Source organism: Panthera pardus, unplaced genomic scaffold (genome assembly GCF_024362965.1).
Source record: "Panthera pardus isolate Hobbes unplaced genomic scaffold, ASM2436296v1 HiC_scaffold_22, whole genome shotgun sequence".
Classification (NCBI taxonomy): domain Eukaryota; kingdom Metazoa; phylum Chordata; class Mammalia; order Carnivora; family Felidae; genus Panthera; species Panthera pardus.
Window position 1 is genome coordinate 23,001,578 of NW_026526788.1, and position 24,511 is coordinate 23,026,088.

Consider the following 24,511-nt stretch of genomic DNA (forward strand, 5'->3'; position numbering starts at 1 on the left):
TGAAATCGTATGGTATCTGTCTTCTCTGACTGACTTATTTTGCTTAGCATAATACACTTAGGTCCATCCATATCACTGCAAATGGCAAGACTTCATTCTTTTTGATGGCTGGGTAATATTCCATTGTACATATATACCACATCTTCTTTATCCAATCAGCAGTTGATGGACATTTGGGCTCTCTCAATAGTTTGGTTCTTGTTGTTAAAGCTGCTATAAACACTGGGGTACACTACCTCTTCAAATCTTTATTTTTGTATCCTTTGAGTAAATGCCTAGTGGTGCAACTCCTGGATTGTAGAGTAGTTCTATTTTTAGTTTTTTGAGGAACCTCCATACTGTTCTCCAGAGTAGCTATGCCAATTTGCATTTCCACCAACAGTACAAGAGGGTTCCCCTTTCTCTGCATCCTCGCCAACACCTGTTGTTTCTTGTGTTGTTAATTTTAGCCATTCTGACAGGTGTGAGGTGGTATCTCATCATGGTTTTGATTTGTATTTCCCTGATGGCAAGTGATGTTGAGCATCTTTTTTGTATCTATTAGCCATCTGGGTGTCTTCTTTGGAAAAGTGTCTATTCATGTCTTCTGCCCAAGGAACTTATACATTTTAAATGCACCTTTTACAGAAAATAAAATATCAGTTAGTAGGATATCTAGAATTGGTACTGAAGTTGTATAAAAAGAAATGTGCTTTTCTACAATACCTATTTAGAATGCCTCATAGGTCCACATATATAAATTTAATGGCAATTAAACCATATAATATTTTTCATTTTAATGACTACAAAGAAGTTTTATAAATATGAAGCTAACTCATATTATAAGTTTTATGTAGTATAAGCATGTTTCAATTTAATCTGATATCAAATTTACTCAACCAATGTAAGCCCTCGTCAATTCAGGGAGAGTAGTTTTTAGAACATGACCCACACCACATGAAACTTAACTAGCAATAAAATTGGAATTTTGTTTGATACTGTTAATAGAATATAAATTGTATATTCCATCATATACATATGATATACATATACATATACATATGCATATACATATAAATGCTACTGCAGCTTTTTAATATAAGACATCACTTAGATATACCTGGTCCCACTACACTTCTGTCATTGTGTATTCTACCTAGTCCTTGGAAATTAGGTGAAGGTAATGTGCATAGGCATTTACTCAATATAAGAAAATCAACACTGCCCCTCTGTGCACAACAGGATATACTTCCTGGCAGTGACCTCAGATGTCTTGACCCATTTTATTTCTGAGGATTCTCCCTTTGATTTAGAACTATGACAAGGTATTTGACAAAATAGTCTAGGGGCTTGAGTCAGCTGGAAGTCTTCCTTCCAAAGGAAGAGGGAGGAAATGTATTCCCATAACAGAGGTGTCACTTCACTCCCAGAGGAAGTTACCTAATAGTTCCCTGGTAAAGTTACACACCCCAACCAAGATGCGGACCAGAGCGAAGCAATGGAGGCAACTTGACCCACCCCTGAAAAGTGCCTCGTTAGGTGCCTTCCTCCTCTCATCTATCTTACCCTAGTCCTGGTCTTGCCCCAGCTCGCTTCTTTGACTACTGCATCCAAGTCATGAATTTTATTTTCATTGTGAGAAGTGAATTTCCCCTTTGGCATGAGACAATCTAATTCCTATATGCAATGAGGAGAGTGAGGCTGAAAGATTATAAAATTGCAGGAAGGAAGATTTATGAATTAACTTCTTTATGTAACATAAGATGGAAGAAAAATTTTACACTAATTCACAGAGAAGAAGCCAAGTTGTTTCCAAATACTCTACAGTCTTTATTTTTTCTACTCAATCAGTTATTGCCAGTGTAATATTTTTAACCTTAAAGCTTTCTCTAGGTAAGCAATGTAAGGAAAGGAGAATTTGAATTTATTTTGCTTCATTGAATCATCAAACTTCACTAATCTTGATGTATTTTCTAGCCAACAAATCAAAGTAATGTCAAAAGCTAAGTTAGTTTTCTGAGTGTTGAGGAATAATTTGAATGTACGAGGTCCCCCCCACCCTGCCTCAAAAAAAAAAAAAGAATAATAATACCATGACTGAGTCTGCATACCCATCACTTTTTAATGGATTGTGTTAGTAGTGAAATCAACTGCTGATATAACTCAGAGAGACCCAGCTGCCTGAGGATTTCTTCATTGATTTCAAATGAATTGAAACTTTGATCCATTACAGCATTCAGGAGAAGCCATTATTATACATGCTCTGTAGCTACATTTTGCAAATGTTAATTTCTAAGTTATATTAAAATCAATTTTCTTGAATAGCAAAAGGCACCAGAGTGAAAGAGAAACCAGTAAGACAATTTTTTTGTTCTTGGGCATTTTGCTGTATTATGAGTCTATTAATTTTCCCAACCAGCAGGAAAAGAATTAGAAAAATTCAAATATTATCACAAACAGGATATTAGAAATCAGCCCTTCAGTAAATTTTTAACTCTCAATAACACATTGCTGAGATCTTTAAACTTACCAGAAATACTTGTTTTAAGAGGCTCCTGTTCTTTAGCTCTTCATGGTTTTTATACACTGACCACCTGCTCTTTAGGGTAAAAACTGAAGAAATTACCTTTCTTATATTAATTCCTCTCTTTGATGTGTGAACAAATATTCTACAGGAAAATCAGACAACTCCTAAATGGATTTCAGTACATGCTGCATCATTTTCAGGTGTTATCAGAGATTAATTTAATCTTGAATCAGTTTGAGAATGTGAGAAGTAAATAATACAGATGTAGATTATAGATTTCAGTCCGTTCATTCCAGAGGAAACTGACTCCAGTTTGAAGCAAAACATGAAAAATAATGTGAAGTTTGGTGTTATTTAGGGACACTGCATTATTTGATTGCCAGCCAAGAAAAGCCCAGATGCAATCTAATTGCTCCCTTATCCCAAACCTATCCATTCATCACAGATTAATTGACTGATCTTATATTCGGTACTGTGTAATACTGTCAACGTCTCAAAAAAGTAAATCTTTAGTTTTTTACCATTTCTGGACAATTCATTTGGAATAAAACAGGTAGCTCACTCCATGTTAGTATTTAATGTCTTGCTCAATATGAACTATTTCCCTTTCATAAATACTCTTACATATTTGCTTTCTTTCCTAAAATAAATTTATCAGAGTTGCACATTTATTTTGTATTTCAGCTTATTTCAACACTACAAGCTATATGAGTTTCTATTCTACTCTACCAGGGAAGAAATTGTGATAGGAACTGAGGTAAGTAATTTATCTAGATGGAACCAATTAAGCTGAATCACTTAATGCATGCTGATCGGCATCTGGATCTTTAACTGCTTAAAGCAACTTCTTGTCAAGATTACTCGAGTGTTAATATAACCAACTAGTAGTTTGCAAAAAGAATAATTACATAAAGCGAGCATTGGATTAAGAAAATAAGCTGTCTTTTGGCATTAAAGGCATTGTTAATCACATATACTTTATGTATTTATGGATTATTTGACAAAGAAAAGCTCAATGGGTTATGTATGTCTTCATACAAAGAAAATTGGGAAAAGTGAGATAAATTAATTCAGTTAAATCTCTTCTAATATCGCATTTTTTCAGTCTAATCATTTTTAAGGTCTAATTCAAATCCCACTTCCTCAATGAAGCAAACCTTCCTTAATTGCATCACATCTCAAAGGAAAGGTTTAGACAAACTCTTTAATCACATTCTATTATTTTATTCTGGTTGATCTCTTTCTGCTGAATATTGGCTACTCTTTTTACACGTATAAGCACATAAATATGCACTGTGCTATATGGTTTTCTAATTATTTTTTGTGGATTGATATAGTCAGCACAACTCAACTGTAATTTCCTTGAAGGCAAGGATGAGGTGATGCCTTTCTACCAAAGCATAGTGTAGAATGAACCATAGTGGCCCCTCAATTAATACTACATAAGTGATTCAGTGACATTGAATACAATAGCATTTCTACAATAAATGGTCTACCTTAAGATATTTTGGAACAGCTTTATGTATAATTACATGTTCATAATTGCTACAAATTAATCCGAGGTAAGAAAACATCTTAAGGAGGCTAAAGATGCCATAAAAAGTGCTCCTTATGTTCCCAACTACTTGAGGAGTCTATGTTGCCTAGAAGTATCAGACATAGGAGTGGCCATGGTCACAAATAAACAATGAATAGGGGTTCCTGGGTGGCTCAGTCGGTTGGGCGTTGGACTTGGGCTCAGGTCATGATCTCGCGGTCCATGGGTTCGAGCCCCACCTTGGGCTCAGTGCTGACAGCTCAGAGCCTGGAGCCTGCTTCGGATTCTGTGTGTCCCTCTCTCCCTGTCCCTCCCCCACTCACACTCTGCCTCCCTCTCTCTTTCTCTTAAAAACTAATAAGTATTAAAAAAAAATTTAAATCACATAAATGGTGAATAAAGGGATATTTATGTTATCTTTATAATTTCTTGATACTAAGCACCAGGTGGAATGTGCCAACTATTATATCTGCCAGGGTGCTGTTGTTCTGGATTTAAAAAAAAATGCCTACTTCATAAACACCTCAGTCACTGTTACTCATCTTCCATTTGGGTACTTGTTCTCATGTTGGCCTTTTAAGTTAATTGAAGGAAAACAAGGAGCCCTTTGTGCCTTTGACTTCTCTAAAATTTCTTCTTTGTGGTCTCCTCATACGAGCTTAAATTAAGTGTCACTTGACAAAGTTTCACTGACAACATTTCCATGAGAGAATTACATCATATAGTGCAACAGGTGCAAAAATTATCAGTTTAGAATACAACGCTATATCATTTATTCAGCAAAACTTTGGGAAAATGATAATGGCTTTGCCAGTAGCATAAAGCAGATACTTAGAATCATCAAGAAAAAATTTCATAAAGGAATTTGAACTCCTTTTCTCTTTGTTAGTTACACAATCGTGCCTTTCTTCTTTGTTGTAAGGATATATTTAGGTGACATTTATGCTTATGGAAAGATAAAATGGAGAAAGTAGACTGGGATTGATGCTTTTATTTTCCTTTGTCATTTACATTTTCTCCAAGCTGACCAGAGTTATAAAAAATAATCTTTAATGAAGGGATTTTGGGTCTTCAGGAATTAGGCCATTCTTGGAATTTTAAAGGATTAACCAAAGCAGGTATTATACTATAATATTTAATGACATTGTTGAAGTGTCTGATAACCCTTGGTGCTAATATCTGTTTTTTAATTAACAACCTTTCATAGAGGATGCAGAGGCCTGCCCTGTTAATGTGATTATTCATGCTGACCTCAGTGCTCTGAGAGCAAACAAGGTCCACACAACAACTGCATAAATGTTCCAAGTTTAACTCTCAGGCTGGTGTTCAAGTTAAAGAACACTGACAAAATTTAGTTTCTCTCTTAATTGTGGATAGGCAATTATAACAAAACATATAAATCCCCTCTATGAATAATTGTTAAATATTAATTTTAGTTATTAATAGGACATAAATAAGTCATACTCATACTTTTCTTGGGTTTTAGTTTAAAGGAATTGGTTTTTGCATTTAGCAATTGTTTCTGGCTAATCTCTACTCACCTTTTTCAAAAAAGTTCATGTTGTGCTTAGATCATAGAGGCACATTTTCAGTAAATTATTATTCTTGACCTGAGATGCTGCATAATGTAGGAATATTTCTGATAGATAGAGTTCTATAAACGACATGTTTTGTAGTTCATTCAGTGGTTCACAGATCATATACGTTGAAAAGGTAGTAAGCAACCAGAACGAACCAGGATAATGACAGAATGGAGGCAGCAAATACCTGTGGCTGTAGCCACCTGAGAGGATGAAGTGTATGAGTTTCACTCACTTTAAAGAGATGAGGGCTGCCTTTCAGTCGCTTAAGCCAGCTCACCAAGACTTGTTTTGACAATGCAATTAGCTCACAGATCCTCTGACATAAGAATTGTAAGGGAAACAGACTCTCCTTAGGGGATATGATCTATATCCTTCCTTGGTCTAAGGCCCCATCCAGAGAGAAATCTGGAAACTGCTATGTTCTTTCTTTTGTTACCTGAAAACCACAAGTAACATTTAATAATTGCACACAAAAAGAACACTTTCAGGTATTAGCAATGGTGATGATCAAAAACTCATAGCAGATACCCAAAGTCATGGTTCTACTCAGGTATTTAGCACAAGGCATCTACTAAATGATACAACTATAAGTTATTTATTTATTCATTCAACATGTGACCCAGTTCCTATGACATTGTGGGTTTTGTGCTAACTTCCAGAGATACACAGTGATAAGCAACAATTCTTGTCCTCAAGGGGTTGACTGTCTAATGAGAGGAGAGAGGTGATTAAATAATTCATTATAGTATAGGGCCCCAAATATTATGATCCTCTGGGAACAAATAGAAGACAAAGAGGAACACCTAACTTGTAGATTTAAGTTTATAGGGGTTTCTAGGAACAAGTGAAATCTAAGAGGAAATCTGAAGGTTGTGAATGAGATAGTCAGTGTACTGTAAGTTTTTTGGTGCAGTGAAAGAAATTCCACTCAAAATAGTTCAACCAATTAAAAAAAGGAAAGGTGTATTACGTGATCACTAACTGGTAAATACAGGGGTGAGTGGGACAGAGGTTAACTGTAGTCAAACAATGTAGTTAAGAGTGTATGTGTATACACGCATATATCTCAATCTTTCATCTCTCTTAGATGTTTTTCATCTCTTTTCTCTGATTCTTTTTGCTTTGGTCTCATTCCCCTCTACTGCAGACAGTCTTCCTCCCAACTGGTAGGGGACCTGATAGAAGCAGCTCTGGTTTAGCACATCTAGGAAAAAGGGGAAATATTCCTCACAGTGTTAACATTATTGGCTATGCTTATGCCACGTGTCCACCCTTGATTAACTACTGTGGCCAGAGGAGTGGAGTAATGCTACCCGAAGACTAAAGTAGAACTTATTGAGTGGGTGACAGAGGATAAAGAAATCCCCAAAAGAAACAAAGAGAGTCTTTTTAAGAGGGATGAGTGATTTTATCAAAAGAGTGAATTAAGCCGACATGTACAACTCTTCCATCCAAAATCCCATGCGAGGCCAAAAATTTCAAAATCCACAATGCTATGGATAAAAGATTTTATGACATGTAAAATTATAGATTTCTGGTTAGATGAAACCACAGCCCTGTATGCACAAAGAAGATGCTACAGAGTTAGTGAAGTTTCCTTAGGCATGCTCAATTGATACAGAAATAGGAAAAGCTTTAGAGGGAAAAAAGCCAAAAGCATGTAGGGAACTGCTTTCAGAGCAACTGCGCCATTCAGCTCCTTCACTTCTGCTGCCTGTGCAGAGCACAGGGACTCCATAGCATTTTCCCCAAAACTGAAGAAACTACTGTGGACATTGACACTGAAGAGGAGAGCAGTTCTGAGGTTTCCAGGAGAGATCATGAATATACCCTAAAAATAATCTCCTGGTGCATCTAGCTACCATTATTATTTGCCCCTCTCCTACAGTCTCTAGTGGCAAGCTATGGCACACAAACATTGCCAGGCAAGTGAACAAGGATTATCTAATGTAAAGATTTTAAATGGCAGCCCCAAATCACCAAGCAGTTGAGGAAAGCAAAATCATAGATAGACATGAAACTCTATGAACAAATCAAAGAATAGCTAAGGAACAGAGTTGATAGAGCAAGTGGTAGAAGACTTGAAGTCCGATTAATAGTCTTAAGAGAGTTTTAAAGGTTGCTGTATTCTTGAAAAATTAACTAATAGAGATCTTGGAAATTTAAAATAAGATTTAAAAACTCTTATTAAGATATCCGGTACAATTTCATGTTGATAGGTTTGAAAATCTACAAAAAAACAATACTCGGAACTATACCAATATTTACTTAAAAGAATACTGATGATCTTAGTAGAATGATAATTATGTAACATATTGAAAAATCCAAATGTAAAAGTGGCTTCAGACCTAGACGATTTTACAGGCTAGTTTCACCAAAATTTCTAAAGTAGATAATTCCCTTTTATGTAAATTGTGATAGAGGATAGAAGGAGATGGAGAACTTCCAACTCATTCTTTGAAGTTAGTATAATTCTGAGAATGTTTCGACTTATTCCATGAATTGGTAATGAATTATAACCAAAAGTAAAAAAAGAATAAAAGTTATGGGCAATCTCAGGTATGAAAATAGATGCAACAATCTTAAATAAAATATTAGGAAGTGAAATATAGCAGAGGATTGGGTCTTCAAATAGGATATATTCCACATATTTAAGGATTATTTAACACTGAGATATCTGTTAATGTAATTCTGTACGTTATCAGATTAAGGGAAGAAAAACCAAGTGACCATCTCCATAGATATGGTAAAGTATTTGATAAAATTAGACACTCATTTTTCACTTTAACTAGACTTCAATTAATCAGTAATATAGAATTACACTCTTAAAAAAATAATTACACTCTTAACTCAGAATATACCAACACAAAAAACTCTCCACAAATATCTTAATGAAAACGTTAAAATACCCGTCAGGAACAAGACAAGGCTAATTATTATTACCAACATTGCTTTTTAGTTCCTAGCCAATGTAGTAAAACAAAAAAGAAGTCAGAAATAGAAGAAAAGATAAGTATTGACAACAAGACACAAAGCTTTCATTGTTTGCAGATGGTATGATATAAAACCATCATTAAGAAAATATTTTCTTATTATATTAGTAATAACCCAATAGAAAAGGATCACATTGATAAAAATAAAAGCCATAACATTTTTATAAATGAACCTAACAAAAATGTTAAAAAATTATACAAAAAAAAATTGAGTAGTTTTAGTAAAGATAGTTTTTTTTTTCATTCTGAGTAAATGGAACATAAAACATGTTTCCAGTTTAGAAGACTCAGTTTTATGAAGATATCATGTCATTTCAAATTAACCTATAAACTCAGAGTAATCACAGTCATAGTGCTATGATTATGGTGGCTCTTTACCAAGTAATTCTTTAAATTTTTTTGTTGTTGTTGTGGAACATTTCAATCATATGTAAAATAGAAGGAATTAGATATTAACTCTCATACGTGAGCTTATGACCATAATAGTTAAGTATTTTAATATGTGACTCTAAAATATAATGAATTTAAAGTAACTCTTCAATATCATCAGTTGTGCAGCCAATGTTCAAAAGCCCCTGATTATCTTATAACTGGTGTGTATTTGTGTTTTATTTATGTATCACTTTGTTTGTTTCTATGTTTGTTTGTTTGAAATAGCACCCAAATAAAATACCTATGTTGCAATTAGATTCTTAAATCATTTTAAGTTTATAGGTTCACTATTTGCATTTTTTAATTTCTTTGTAATTTGTTTGTTGAAGTATCCACATCTTCTATCCTATAGAATTTTCCACAGCTACTTTCACAATTGCATTCCTGTGGTATTCTTAACATTTCTCTACCTTCCATGTTTCTAGCAAATGGGTAGTTAAATGTCAGAAGACTGGCTAGACTTCAGTTCAGATGTTTAGCAAGAAGAATTTATAGGTGGTTTTGTATATTTATATTAGGAAGCAAATAATGTCTGGTTTTCTCTTTTTTGTGACGTTAGCAACCACTGACCATTATTACCTAGATCTATTATTTCATTAAGGGTTAAAAAATGGTGATATTCTATGTCATCATGCTTTTTTTCATTTATGGGCTGGATATTTCTATGAATAGAAACTTCCACTCTTCAATTATTTGATTCAACTGAGATACAGTTCATATAGAAAAGACAGGATGAGTGCTAGATTCTTCTCCTTTCTTTAATAGTTTTCAGAATAATAAGTTGGATTTTTAATATCCTCCAAAAGTACTTGTGGTAGACTGACTGATGCCCCCACCACCTCCAGATGCTTGCATGCTAATTCAATAAATTCAGGACCTCTGAATTTATAACCTTACATGGCAAAAGGGACATTGCAGATTGACTAAATTAAAGGATTTGAGAGGGGGAGATTATCCTGGATTATCTAAGTGGGCTCAGTGTAATCATAAACTTTCTTACAAGAGAGAAAGGGAAAAAGGGAAGTCAGAGTCAGAGACAAAGGAGAGAAGTTTAAAGGTGCTACTGATGGCCTTAAAAATGGAAGAAAAGACCAGGAACCAAGGAATTAAGGTGGCCTCTAGGGGATGGATAAGGCAAGGAAACATTCTCCTCTAGAGCCTCTAGAATGAATACAGCCCTGTCAATATGCTAAGTTGAGAACTTCTCATATCCATAACTGTAAAATAAATCTGCATTGTTTTAAGCCATCAAGTTTGTGGTAATTTGCTATAGCAGGAATAGGAAACTAATATAGACTTTGACTTAAGAGCACACATTTTTTTTTGCATTTTGATCCATTTTAATTACTATTCTTATTAATCCTCAAGTTGTCTCATCTTTGACCAGTGTTCTCATTGTTCTGTTTGCCAGTCCCTGTCTTAATACCATATTATTTTAACTACCATAACTTTATAGACTGTTTTAGAATATGATATGGCAATGCCTTCTCCTTTTCCTCCTCCTCCTTCTTGTCCTTTCTTCCTACTTTTTCTTCTCCTCCTCCCCATCCTTCACCTCCTCCTTCATTATCATCATCATCACCATTAGCATTTGGTTGATTATATAGTTTATATATGATAGTTTAGTTTTCCTTCAATGTGAAATTGATCATTAAACCCATGCATATGTGTATTTCTAGTATACAACATATACAAGTATTTAGAAAGGTGGCATTTAAAACCAGTCAGGATAATTGGCTATGTGTTTCATTTAAAAAGCTAGATTTCTACCTCACCCCAAACTGGAAAATGAGTCTAACCTATTAAGAAATCTATTTCCTATAACAGTAGACATATCGTATAATGACAAATTATAATTTGCCTCAATACTTCCACTGAGAACAACTAGAAAAGCTGGACAAGTTTTTTTTAAGACTTAAAATGTTTGAAGGTATTGGAGCTAGCAAAACTCAAAACAATTGGGGCTCAACAAGTGAGCCTGAAATGGTTTGGTGTTAGAACAAAAACTGGAGGGGCGCCTGGGTGGCGCAGTCGGTTAAGCGTCCGACTTCAGCCAGGTCACGATCTCGCGGTCTGTGAGTTCGAGCCCCGCGTCAGGCTCTGGGCTGATGGCTCGGAGCCTGGAGCCTGCTTCCGATTCTGTGTCTCCCTCTCTCTCTGCCCCTCCCCCGTTCATGCTCTGTCTCTCTCTGTCCCAAAAATAAAAATAAAAAAAAAATTAAAAAAAAAAAAAAAAAAAGAACAAAAACTGGAGGAGAAGGGAAATATAGCAAATCCCACAAGTTGCATGTTGGGACTCCAAAGGACCATACTTTAAAAAATCAGCCTTCACATAAACTGAACTTCAGCTTCAAGTTATCTCAGTTTTTGGTAAATTTAAGATTATCCATGTATAGTGCTATTAACCTCCTCTGTAAGTAAAACAAATTCATGCTACACTTCAAATAATACCAACTGTTTTTGTAACCAGTGTCTATCACTCAGTAAAAGTATGAGGCACACAGAAATAGAAACAGACCCATAAGTGTTTCAGATAATGGAGTTATTAGCCATATACTGTAAAATAATTACGCTTAAGAAATAATAAATATTCTGGAAAATAAAATACAAGACAGTTAATTTCAGCAGAATATTAGAAAATATTAAGAATACTAAATGGGGGCACCCGGGTGGCTCAGGCAGTTAAGCATCCGACTTCCGCTCAAGTCATTATCAGGTTTGTGAGTTCGAGCCCAACGTCCCCCACCGCCCCCCCCCTCATCGGGCTCTGTGCTGACAGCTCAGAGCCTGGAGCCTGCTTCGGATTCTGTGTCTCCCTGTCTGCCCCTCATGTTCATGCTCTGTCTCTCTCTGTCTCTCTCTGTCTCTCAATAATAAATACAAGTTTAAAAAAAATTTTTTAAGAAAACTAAATGGAAATTCTGGAATTAGAAAATATAATAATTGAAATTAATAACCAAATAGATAGATGTGTTTAACAACAGGTTAGTCATGAATGAAGAGGAAGTTGGTAAATTGGAAGATAAGTCAAAATAAAATACTAAGATGAAGCATGGGTATGCAAAAGCTATCATGATAAACACAGTAAAAGGTGTAGAAGAATATTGATAGAGTGAAAAAGGTCTGACATAGAGATAAACAAGTCAATTCCAGAATGAGGAGATAGACACAACATTCAAAGAGTTCATTTTCTGCAAATAACAAACTTTAAACCACTTTAGATTTGATTCACTGTGAACTCCAAATACAAATGTCCACATCTAAACATTCCATAGTAAAATTTCTAAAAACCATAGGTGGGAGTACTGGTTTCCACATCTGCATGTAAGGAGTTTGAATTGTCCACTCTATCCTAATGACAAGTAAAAAACTGAACAGACTAAAAGTCAACAACTCTTGGATCCATATGAGAGGGAAAGACACAGAGCAAATGGTTACCCCCAAGATTAGAGAGATAGGCAAATACAGACCATTGTGGCTTACTGTAACAGACTTATGAGTGGAAACTGCCACAGGACCCAGTGCCAAGTTAGGAAAACCTGAACTATAATTGATGAACTACTCAGTGGAGGCTCAGTGCCAATAACTCTGAGAGTTAAAAACTCCAAATGGACCCAGTCCTGAGGGGCCCCACTCTATTGTGAGATTTACCTCACAGAGCCTGATCAGAAGTCCATAGTAAATATTAATCCTTCCCATTGTGCTTCTGGCAGGGTGAGAGGAAAAAGAACCATATCAAAATATGCCAGATCACTTATTTATTCTTAACAAGTCCTGTACTTAAGGGAATGGGGTTAACCAGAGTCTAACCTGCTGAGGTGTTATCATAGTCTGACCAACCCAGGCAAATGCAAACACCCAACTTCAACCCACTCTAGCCATCCTGTCCCATCTAAAGAGGGAGAAAAAAAGCAAAAACTCTTGTGAAATTTGCAGTCCAGAGGCACAGGCTTCCTAAAAGACTGAGATGTAATCATAGAACTATAGAACATGTTCTCTAACCTCATACCTCACCACTACATTACTAAAGGCCTATCTTCAGTAGTTCTTTTTGCCACTTTACCATTTACATTAGGTCCAAAAAAATAAAATACTTAGGTATAAATTTAGAAAAAATAAGTACAAGGTCTATATGAGTGGAACTGCAAAACTCTGATAAATGAAATAAAGAACTAAATAAATGGAGAAGGATGGTCTATGATCATGGATAAGAAGACTCATTACTGTTATGATGTCCGTCCTTCCCAATTTGATGTATAGGTTAAATGCAATCACAATAAAAGTCTCAAAAAGTTATTTTATGAATATCAAACAACTCATTTTAAAGTTTATATGCAGATGCAAAAGGCTCAGAATAGCCAATACAATGTTGAAGAAGAAGAAAGTCGGAGAACTGACACTATCCAACTTCAAGACTTACTATAAAGCTAAAGTAATCAAGACAGTGTGGCAATGGTAAAGAATGGGCAAATAGATTAATAGAACAGAATAGAGAATCCAGAAATAGACCCTTTTAAATATACTCAATTGATCTTTGACAAAGGAGAAAAGTAACACAATGGAACAAAGTAGCGTTTTTAACAAATGGTGCTGGAACAAGAAACTAATCTAGACACAAAACTTACACTGCATAAAAAAATTAGCTTGAAGTGGACCATAGATCTAAATGTAAAACACAAAACTATAAAACTCCTAGATCATGACAGGGAAAAACCTAGGTGATCTTGGGTATGGCAATGACTTTAAGATACAACATTAAGGCACAGTTCATGAAAGAAACAGTTGATTAGCTGGACTTCATTAAAATAAAAAATTTCTGTTCTGGGAAAGTCAATATCATGAGAATGTAAAGATAAGCCACAGACTGGGAGTAAATATTTGCAAGAAATACACTTGATCCAGAATATACAAAGAACTCTTAGAACTCAACAGTAAGACAACAGTCTGATTATAAAATGGTCCAAAGACCTTAACACACACCACTCCCAAGAAGATATACAGATGGCAAATAAGCATATGAAAAGATGTTCCACATCATATTTCATCAGGGAAATGCAAATTAAAACAATAGGATAGCACTACACACCTATTAGAATGGCCAGCTGGAGCACTGACAACACCAAATGCTAATAAGGAGGTAGAGCTCCCTAGAACATTCCCAAGAAGTATCGAGGCACATTTTGTAAATTAAGTGCAGGCATATATAAACATGTTCCCATACTAATAAATTGACCGAGAGAGATCATCTGGGTGTTGACAAACTAAAAGACTGAATAGAAAAAATAGGTGAACTCTCAATCCATAAAATTAAATACTTTGCAAGTGTGTTGCTGCCACATTTTAAGTATAAACTAGGTTTAGCTGAAAAGTCATTTATAGAGTAAAAATCTGGCGTTGTGCTATAGCATCCCAAATTTTTCCTAAGAAAATAAAATTGATATCATGAATTATGTATGCATAGTACATTTTAAAAATATTTATTCATTTTAATTTTACCAAAGTGACAACACATCAAATCTTGGATCATTTGTACTTTCAAAGGTTATATATATATATATATATATATATATATATCCCCCACACGAACATATTTGTGTTTGAATATAAAAACCTCATAAGACTGCTTTGATAGTTCCCTAATTTACAAAATATAATAGAGAGATATAGTTTGATTTTTTTTCCATTTAAGCCAACATACTTAATATGTTTCAGGATTTTGCTTTATCATGCAGACATCTTCACACAAGCCCCCTTTGCACTACTGCAGGAGGCATCATTCACACTGTAGTCTGTGTGATCAGTGGGGTTGTGCATTGTGCCGCCAGTGCAGCTGCTGGTGGAGGCCCTGTTTGCACAAGGGGTACTCCAGCAGAATCATAGTATTATAAATATGGTATACTTAGAAAGATATTTAAAGAGAATGATAAATATACCTAAGTGGTTACCTTGCCTGGAGCCATGTTTCGGCAGCGTTTCATAACCCAAAATAATACAACTTAACGTCAGCAACTGTAGAAAAATCAGACCTCCCTAAAATCAGTGAATGTCAGTTGTATATAATTTCATGTTCTGAGCACTTATTCCTAAAGAAAAACAAAATAAAGAAAACACTTTTTTCTTCCTTATTTCAAAACCCACACAGATTATGGGTGTTAATGACACTATACTTAAAAACTGTTAGCTTTGTGTGGGGAGTGGTGGCAATAACCAGATAGGAACATAAATTTTATTTTTTTAAACTCTAAAGTTACGGTGTCCTGAATAAACAAAATATGAGACTTATGTAAACACTCACCCCTTTAAGGGAAAAAAAGGCAGCAAAAACAACATTGCATGTCTGATCATATTTTGAAAAGGAGAAAGGCAGCTGAAGCATAGCTATAAAGATATCTTTTTTCTATTCAGTTTACCCTTGAGATGTACCTATCAAAATAATCTAAATTTATCCAGATGATATTTTTAATCTTGAGAAAGGCTTTTTTTTTTTTTCTTGTTGGATGATCCTATTAGCAAACTGCTGGAAGGGAAAATCATACAGGACATAATTTGTAGTTTGACCTACTCACATTGGGTGTTGCTAAAGAAAATCAATCAGAAATCGTTGTGTTAAAATAACTCTATCTGCTCTACCTGGCATGTGTGACTGACTTTAGAATCTATCATTTAAAGAAAATGGTTGATGCTTGGGTATACAATTTATCAAACTTCACTCTAGTCCTTTTTCTCCAAAGCACAGAAAAATAATCATCCCTCCCTAAATATAAATCTTTTAAGAGAAATTCAGGGATCTGTCTCCAGTAAAATAATTGATAAATGGCAGAGCATAATTTAAAGATGGTTTCCATGACAGATCACATGGCACCTAAACTCTTGAACCTGTCACTCAAGTCTCTTCATCAGTTTGCCCACTGGCATTAATCGCAGCTCCTCTGTGACCAGTTCTTTGATAGGCCTTTTCATAATTGCAGGTTTCCTACTTATTGCTGCCTTGAAGTAAGCTCTTCCTACTGCCTGAAATGCTCCCCAACCTCTTTTCTGCCAATCCAAACCTATTATTCCCTTACAGCTCTGCCTGAGGGACACTTCTCTCAAGGAATCAAAGATAGAAAAAGAAAGGAAGAAAAGAAGAAAAGAGAAAGGGAGGGGGGAGGGTAGACTGGATGGAAAGGAAGGGAGGGAAGGAAGAATACTTTCTCTGACATTACTTTTTACGTTTTATTTCATCAGTATTAAATGCCTTCTAAATATAGAGCTACATCTTGGGAACTAATTACATAGTTCTGTGAGATCAGGGTAACTGGCATTATTTTTTTTCTATTGTTTTTCTCCAGTGTTTGATAATTGTTTACCGAATCAGTTAATGTGAAAGAAGAAAAATCTTATTTCATTAACTAAATCCAAAACATTATTTGGAAAATGTTATTTTGGTGTGTGAAGTAAAAAATCTGAATCAACCTTTTTAAATCTCAGTCGTTAAACCCATTACTAGGAAATTAAAACCTGATATAGAAGAAATATGCTTACATTAGTCATTTTTAATTATGAAGAATCTGCTTTATATGCACCACCTTGGGAATGTTTATTGTATAATGGGAATGGTCATTACAAATTGAGACTCTAAGACACCACAGCCACTAATATATCGACAATATCAAAATTTATAACTTCTATTTTAGGGAAGGGGAACACTACAAACAAAAATCAAACAAATTCTAAAAAAAAATTTGCAGTACAAATGACAGAAAGGCAAAACTAGTATTAATATTCTATGTAATTTCTTATAAATCGATGAGAAAAAGGTGACCATGCTAATGGAAAAACTCACAAAGCGTTTTTAGAAGAGAAATATGTAAAAAGCCAATAAATTTATATGAAGACATTCACACTAGTACTCAAAGAAATGCAAATTGAACTAAAATTATCAGATTCTCAAAAATCACAATGATAACACATTGTGTTGTCAGAGGGTGGTGAACTGACACTCTCATATACAATGGGAAGAGTGTAAATTGGTAAACTTTTCAGAGAGCAGTTTGGCAAGATATATCAAATTTTGAAATGTGTTCACCTTTTGAGCCAACAATTGTACTTTGAGTCTATCCTAAGGAGGTAATCAGACAATGAGCAGAAAGAACTATGGCTGCATATATTTGTTTACAGTGGGAAAAAAAAAATAGAACCCAAACTGTGAAATACCTAAATGTCTATCATTAGAAAGAAGTTTTTAAAAATTTGTGGTACCTCTATATAATATAATTCTGTCATTTTATTAAGAGTACTCATATAACGGGGCATTTGGGTGGCTTAGCCCATCAAGCCTCTGACTCTTGGTTTTGGCTCAGTGATCTCACAGATTGATCCCTGCATCATCAGACTCTGTGCAGGTAGTGCAGAGCCTGCTTGGGATTCCCTCTCTCTCTCTCTCTCTCTCTCTCTCTCTCTCTCAAAATAAATAAATAAACTTTAAAAAATAATCTCGTTTCTAAAAAACAAAGTACTCATATAGCATTGTGCTTATGATGGAAAATTATTCATACTATTTAAAGTGAAAAAAACAGACTCCTAAATGTGTTTATTGTGGTTGCAGTTTAAAACTTTATATCCATATCTATCTATCTATCTATCTATCTATCTATCTATCATCATCATCTGTCTACACATAGAGAATAGGCTCTGAAGGACATACATCAAATTGTTAGCTATAGTCATTTGATGTTCATAATGTACCAGGTAATCTCTGCTTTCCCTTTACACTTGTCTGTATGTCCTGATTTTTTTTTTGCAATTATCATGTATTTATAGCATATAGCTTTTTTTCAGAGTAAAGACTTAAACTATCTTTTATCTTATTTCTTTTTATTTTCCTTATTCAGCATTATTTCTCTTTTCTTTCTTATTTAACTTTAAAAGATTGCGTAACATTATGAAAATGTCTGTTTTATTTTGAAGAGCTGCATTTCATGTTTATGTGATTAGGCAGTGTTCTTTTTCTCTAAAGCAAAAGGTTCTATTGCAAATGAAAATTTAATTATTACTCAAGGATGAGCATCTTATTATTCATGAGTTATATAAATCACCAAAATGTCCACAGTGATCACAGCAAGACCTAGAAAACAAGGACTCTAGCTACAGGGATTTACTCTGTTAAGATACTATCTGGCCAGTAGATAGTAAGAAGTGGCAGGATGAACAGAGTCTAAGAAAAATCAATATGTCTCTGTACTGTGATTACATACTCAGCAGAATCCATTAATAACCCAAGCTCCTGGTTTAAAGAAAAAGTGATCTTTTCGTTCTTTTCTAAGATGTCCAGACATGTCTAAAATAGATTATGTAATGTTCAGCAGCCCACATTTGAAAAGGAGCATATTCAAATCACACTGTGTTCAGAGAAAAATAACCTGGATTTTCCAGGACCAGAGGACTGATTCTGAAGAAGAAAAAGTTCAGAGAACATATAATAACTGTCTCCAGATCTAAAGTTCTGGCAAGATAAAAAAGAGATTTGTCTTGTCTGTATAACTCCCAGATGGTACACCAAAGACCAGTAACTGGCTATTTTGGGGGAAGATTTTGACTTAGGTATATGCAATCACTTTTGAAATGATAGATTATCCAGAAATGGAAAGGATAAGATGTGCAAAGGCAGGAGCTTATGCCTTCCACACTTTGATACTAGTGATTCTTCGCACAGGTCCTTGCAAACAAAAAGCAAATATTAAATTTTATTGAACAAATTGAGAGGTAATAAATTATGTCTTAATTGAGTATATTCTGATTCAGCTGCATGATTTTTGTGGAAAGATTTTTTTTAAATTGTTTAAAGCATTAGATGGGTGATTGAGTCAGTTATCTATAAGTGTGTGGCCATCTATCCTAGATTTTTCTAGGATTTTCTAGTATAATTCCAATTTAAGCTATTTTGTCTTATTCTTGCCTTGAGTATATTTCTAAATGTTGTTCTTGTTAGAAAAGTCCAAAATTTATGATGAGCTGGTCTTACTCTAAGCAGCATAGCTAATAAAATGACAAAGTAGATTCTTTTCTACAGCCTCAAAATTATGTTGGACTGCTACAGTTGGTGCAGATAGAAAACTACAGTTGTTTAGGAAGTCATTTGCTATATATGTATAGCTAGCTCTATCTTGGTAAATGTAGGCTTAAATGTTATAAATTTCTGTAATCAAACGAAATCAACCAAGATTGTATGTAGAGTAACATTTTTTATTGATTACTTTCTTTAAGAAGAAGATTTTGGTCACAGCTCTATACTATTGGGCCATACATTTACCAATGTTTCCATAGCATTCAAGTTTGATTACGAAGCCAGACTTAAATCTTGGTAAGTGTTTGACAGATGGCTGAGAATATGCAAGTAAGTGTGCATTGTGCAAGAAAGCATGCAAGTGAAGAGTCAATCAAGAGAGAATAAACATGCTTAGAAAGAGGCCACCTTATTGGTATTCTGACTACAGAATCAAGCAACTTTCTATGCAAATTATGCAGCTGCATCAGCACCATTGACACTATAGGAGTAAAGAGGATAAAACCCCCAAAGTTTTCTGTGGCAAACTAGCTCTGTGCTAGATCAAGGAAATAATATAAGGGTAGGTGAGGTAAAGTTTTGTTTGTTTGTGGGTTGGTTAGTTGGGTGTTTTTTAATTGCTTATTTCTTTTGTTTTCTTGAAGCACTAATGACCATAGCAAACGTGGCAAGTTTAACTGATGAATATAGAGTTTCATAGCTCCCAGAGCATGGCTTTTGGACTAATAAGAATTTAGATGGGAACAGCAACCTACTTTCCCTTATTTCAGGATTTGCATGCCTGCTGGTACACACAGAATCATGCCAATGGTTATGGGTGGAGACTCTCTCTCTCTCTCTCTCTTTCTCTCTCTCTCTCTTTCTCTCTCTCTCTCAAGAAGAACCAAATAGGTGCAACTATCCATTATTCAGAGAATGTTTTTCAGCCCTTATTCAGCACTCAGTAATTTAAAGAATTAGGGCCTTTTAACTAAAGAGATACAAAATTTTAGACGGGAAAAGACACATACAACTAACAAACGAACACAGATATTTTTGCTCCGTTTAAACAGCAAAAATCTAACTTGAATTATCTTTTCTTCATAAAAAGCAAAATATATTAACATATATCACATATTAATATTTACAATTTGAAGCAACTTGTGTGTCTTCTATGAAGCAATTCCTGACTTCCATAAACCATGCTGAATCCTCCCTTCCTACTGACCACTGTTGGGATTTGACATTAAAACGTTGTGCCTTACAGTGTTAATTTGTGTGTTATCTGACTATAGGAGGGTTCCCTTCAGTCTTGCCCTGCTTTTTGAAACACACACACACACACACACACACACACACACACGCAGTTGATTCCTAGGAACTGGAGGGAAATAGTTAATCTTACTTTATATTGTAAGCTTTCATTAAAAAGTCAGCACAGACATTAGGCATAAGGTACCACACAGAGATCTGGATATTTCCCTCTCCCTTCATGTTTCCTCTATCACTCTTAAATATATGTGCACAAGTTCCTTAACACTTCTCCATTCGAAAGGTGGACCTTAATTTCCCTTTCCTTGAATGCAGGATGCATTTAATGACTCTTTTTTAGAGAATAGAATATGGCAGAACTGATGGGATGTCACTTCTAAAATTAGGCTATACAAACTATGGAAACAGCCTAAATGTCCATCCACTGATGAATGGATAAAGAAATTGTGGTTTATATACACAATGGAATACTACTTGGCAATGAGAAAGAATGAAATATGGCCTTTTGTAGCAACGTGGATGTGGATGGAACTGGAGAGTGTTATGCTAAGTGAGATAAGTCATACAGAGAAAGACAGATACCATATGTTTTCACTCTTATGTGGATCCTGAGAAACTTAACAGAAGACTGTGGGGGAGGGGAAGGAAAAAAGAAAAAGAAAAAAAAAAAAAAGGTTAGAGTGGGAGAGAGAGCCAAAGCATAAGAGACTCTTAAAAACTGAGAATGAACTGAGAGTTGATGGGAAGTGGGAGGGAGGGGAGGGTGGGTGATGGGCATTGAGGAGGGCACCTGTTGGGATGAGCACTGGGTGTTGTACAGAAACCAATTTGACAATAAATTTCGTAATAAAAAAATAATAAAGTAAAATAAAATAAAATAAAATAAGGCTATAAAAAAACAATGGCTTCCATCTTGTGATTACCATGAGGCTTGCTTTCACTCTCTTGCTATCTGTCTCTTGAATCATTTGCACTGGAGTAAGCAAACTTAACTGCTGTTTCATAAGGATGCTCAGGAAGCTTCTGGAGAGGTTAACTTGGCAAGGACCTGAAGCCTGTCAACAGCCACATGAATAATGTAGGAAGAGGATTCTCCCCAAGGTGAAATGGTTAAGGTGAGATGATTACAGCCTTGACCAACAGCCTGACTGGTGATAACCCCTGAGCCATAACTACCCAGCCTAGGCAGCCCCAGATCCTGACCCAGAGAATGGTTGATTCTAAATGTTTGTGGTTTTTAGCTGCCAATTTGGGATAATTTACATAGCAACAGATAAGTCATATATTTTCCATCTACAGCAATTGCTGATATCTCCCTCTCTTACCTCATGTTTCAGTCCCCCTCCAATGATCATTTCTTCATCTTTTTTCATTTTTCTCCTCCCTTGTGTCAAGCTGCTGTTACACAGCCCACTCAGCCTGTTCTGATGGCTCTTCACTCTGAGGAAGCCTGCTGTAATTGTAGTAAAAACAACCAAATTCTCCACCATGAAAGGCTTATATAGCAATATGGATTGTTCATAATAGGTGCTTAATAAATATCTCTTCATAATATAACCAATTTCAATTTCTTCTGCCTTATGAAAACAAAAATCACTCATTTGAAAAATAGTATTTTTTTATTAGTTCAGACTGGAGTTATAGAGAGAAGCATTTTAAGTGTTTGAAGCTAAGCCTTTTGTAAGCAAGGCTGACTACTGGTAACTGTATAACTTCACCTGGTACCTGTGCCAAGCAGATATTGGACTCAGTGCACACTTTGGCTTCAGGAACCAAGGTTAGGTATGCATTTAAGTTACACATGGGCAATGCTCAACAAGCACTTTATCCTGAGGAACAATTACAGGTTCAAGATCACTGTCTTATAAATGTATTTCCAATTTTAGGTCTTGTCAGTAATTTTCAGATTGGTGTCTATTGCCACCTTTTGTAAGACCATTATTAAACAATTGGGATGTTGCACTCAGTTCTCCAAGTCAGTTTGTTTACAAATATTTTTTCTGCTATCATTTTGTGACATGGGTTAGCAAAACAAGCACAGTTACTCATAATGCTAAATAGGCAAGAGAAATGGACAGTGATTTAATCAACCCACAGGCATGTAATTACAAGCCAAGTACTGTACAGGAAAAATACAGATTACAGTAAAGACCTGTATTAGAAAGCTTTCTCTAATCTGAGGAATAGTGAATCACAGAAAACTCTGAGCTAATTATCTTTGGGTGGAGATCTAGGATAATAAGAGGTAACTAGGCAAGAGTTTAGGGGGAAGGGGAGCTAAATTATTTGAGCATTTACAATATGCCAGGAACTATCTAAGCACTTTAGGTATCAACATATGTAATATTCACCATAGGAGGTGGGCCCCAATGTAACCACATTTTAAGATAAACCTGAGGAATATTGTCCACATGCTTACTGCTGTCCCAGAATTCCTCTGTGGAGACTTTGATTTCATCCCTACAGGCACCAAAGACAACTCTGAATGCAAGACATTATTTAGACCACTTTTAAGCTAAGTAGCATGCCATGATATTGGTTACCCACAGAAGTTTCAATAATTAAAACACAAATAGAACATAGTTTAATTTTATGACCTTCCAAATATGTAGTCTAAAAAAATAAGATGATATAAATGTTATTATAAAAATTTTAAGTTATTAATTACTTTTATAATTTTTTTAAATTTCTTTATGCTTTCTACACAAAACCCCATGTTATTTTTTTTTTACAATAAATACTGCTAACCAAATATATATACTCTGCTTACACATGGTTTCTGAAAATGGTCACTGTTACTACATATTAAATTACTGCCAAAACTGAGAAAAGAGAAAGGAAAGTACTTTATTATTCTTTGTCAAGTAATGAATGTTTGGAGTCATGTGATAATTAAATGCACATAAGCATAACTCTGATACAAATATAAATTTTTTAAAACTTAAAATGTACCTTAAGATAAACTCTTTGACTGAAATTCTGAATATTTAATTGCTCCATTTTCACAAATGAATGCAGTCACCTATTCAATGTAATTAGCTATCTAGGTAAAAGCAATTATAATTGAACATAGCTGTTTCCTAAATACATGTGTAATACCATAGACAATGCTACATTAAATATTTGGCCTAATTATTTGGATAGCTTTTGTTTGCCCCCTAAGATCCATTCTACCCTTTTCTATCCTACTTGTGCCTTAGAAGGCCAACATTTCTGGAAATTATCAGTAGACTCCTTTATGGTTTGACTTCTGGCTGGGACAGTGGAGTGGCATGAGTGGGAGGGGAGAGGCTGAACTGGCTTTCCTCCAGCTCCCTCTCTATTGGGTCAATGCATGTTGGGTATGTCCTCCACAGAACGATAGGATTCCTATCCTATCTGTGCAGCCATTCTGTCTAAATTCTGGAAACTGCTCCAACCTCTTCCCTCATTAGGTGCAGGGACAAGAACGGATAGGGTGCTGAACCATCCTTGTAACTTCTTCCCAAACCAGCTGGCATCTTTGTAAATAGCCCCTTTCTTAAGCCATCATCAATTACCCAAGGCTAGTGACCTATTTTCTTAAAGAACCCTGACTATAGAGTAATTGATAATAGGAATGGCCTCAGAAACTAGCCTTCGTGGAATTCTGAACTGGGTTGATCAGATACATATGTGGTGTCCAGATAACTTATTGGGCAAGAGTAGAGGGAAGCGAGGATGCAATACTGAGGAACATGATATTAGACAAAGAAGATAAAGCAAAAGATGAGACAATAGAACTTGAGGAGGATGAATGTATTGATGTAGGTGCACTTACTCAGGATTCAGGGCTTGACAGTGTGGCTTGGGTACCCAGAAGTGGCTTTATTAGTCTGCTAGACTGGCTAACTATAAGGTTGAACTCAATGGTGGCCTACAGTCAATTAGAACGATGTGTCAGAATTTCCCTCCTATAATGCAAAGAAAGGATTCAGATGGTTCAGGAGGAGGAAATGATGTATAACCTATTTAACCACTTTCTAACCATTACTCCTGAGTGTGTCCTTTGGATTGTTGGCATTAAGGCATTAAGAAATATATTGGTGAGGGAATCACTACCATCACTGGTGATGACTGGTGATGATAGTCACTGTGGTGACTGTTCTCTGTGGGCTAACTCTGAGCTGGAGAGTGAGGCTGAGA

General features: G+C 35.2%; 1 protein-coding gene across 2 annotated transcripts in view; it reads left to right on the plus strand.

Annotated features, from left to right (window-relative positions):
* Positions 1 to 24,511, plus strand: part of CABCOCO1 (ciliary associated calcium binding coiled-coil 1) — a 120,475-nt gene that overhangs the window by 31,795 nt on the left and 64,169 nt on the right. For both annotated transcript variants that reach the window (XM_019444283.2, XM_019444282.2), the window contains one exon: positions 3,191 to 3,263. In XM_019444283.2, coding sequence (XP_019299828.1) covers positions 3,191 to 3,263 — 73 coding nt within the window. The remainder of the gene's footprint in view (positions 1 to 3,190; positions 3,264 to 24,511) is intronic.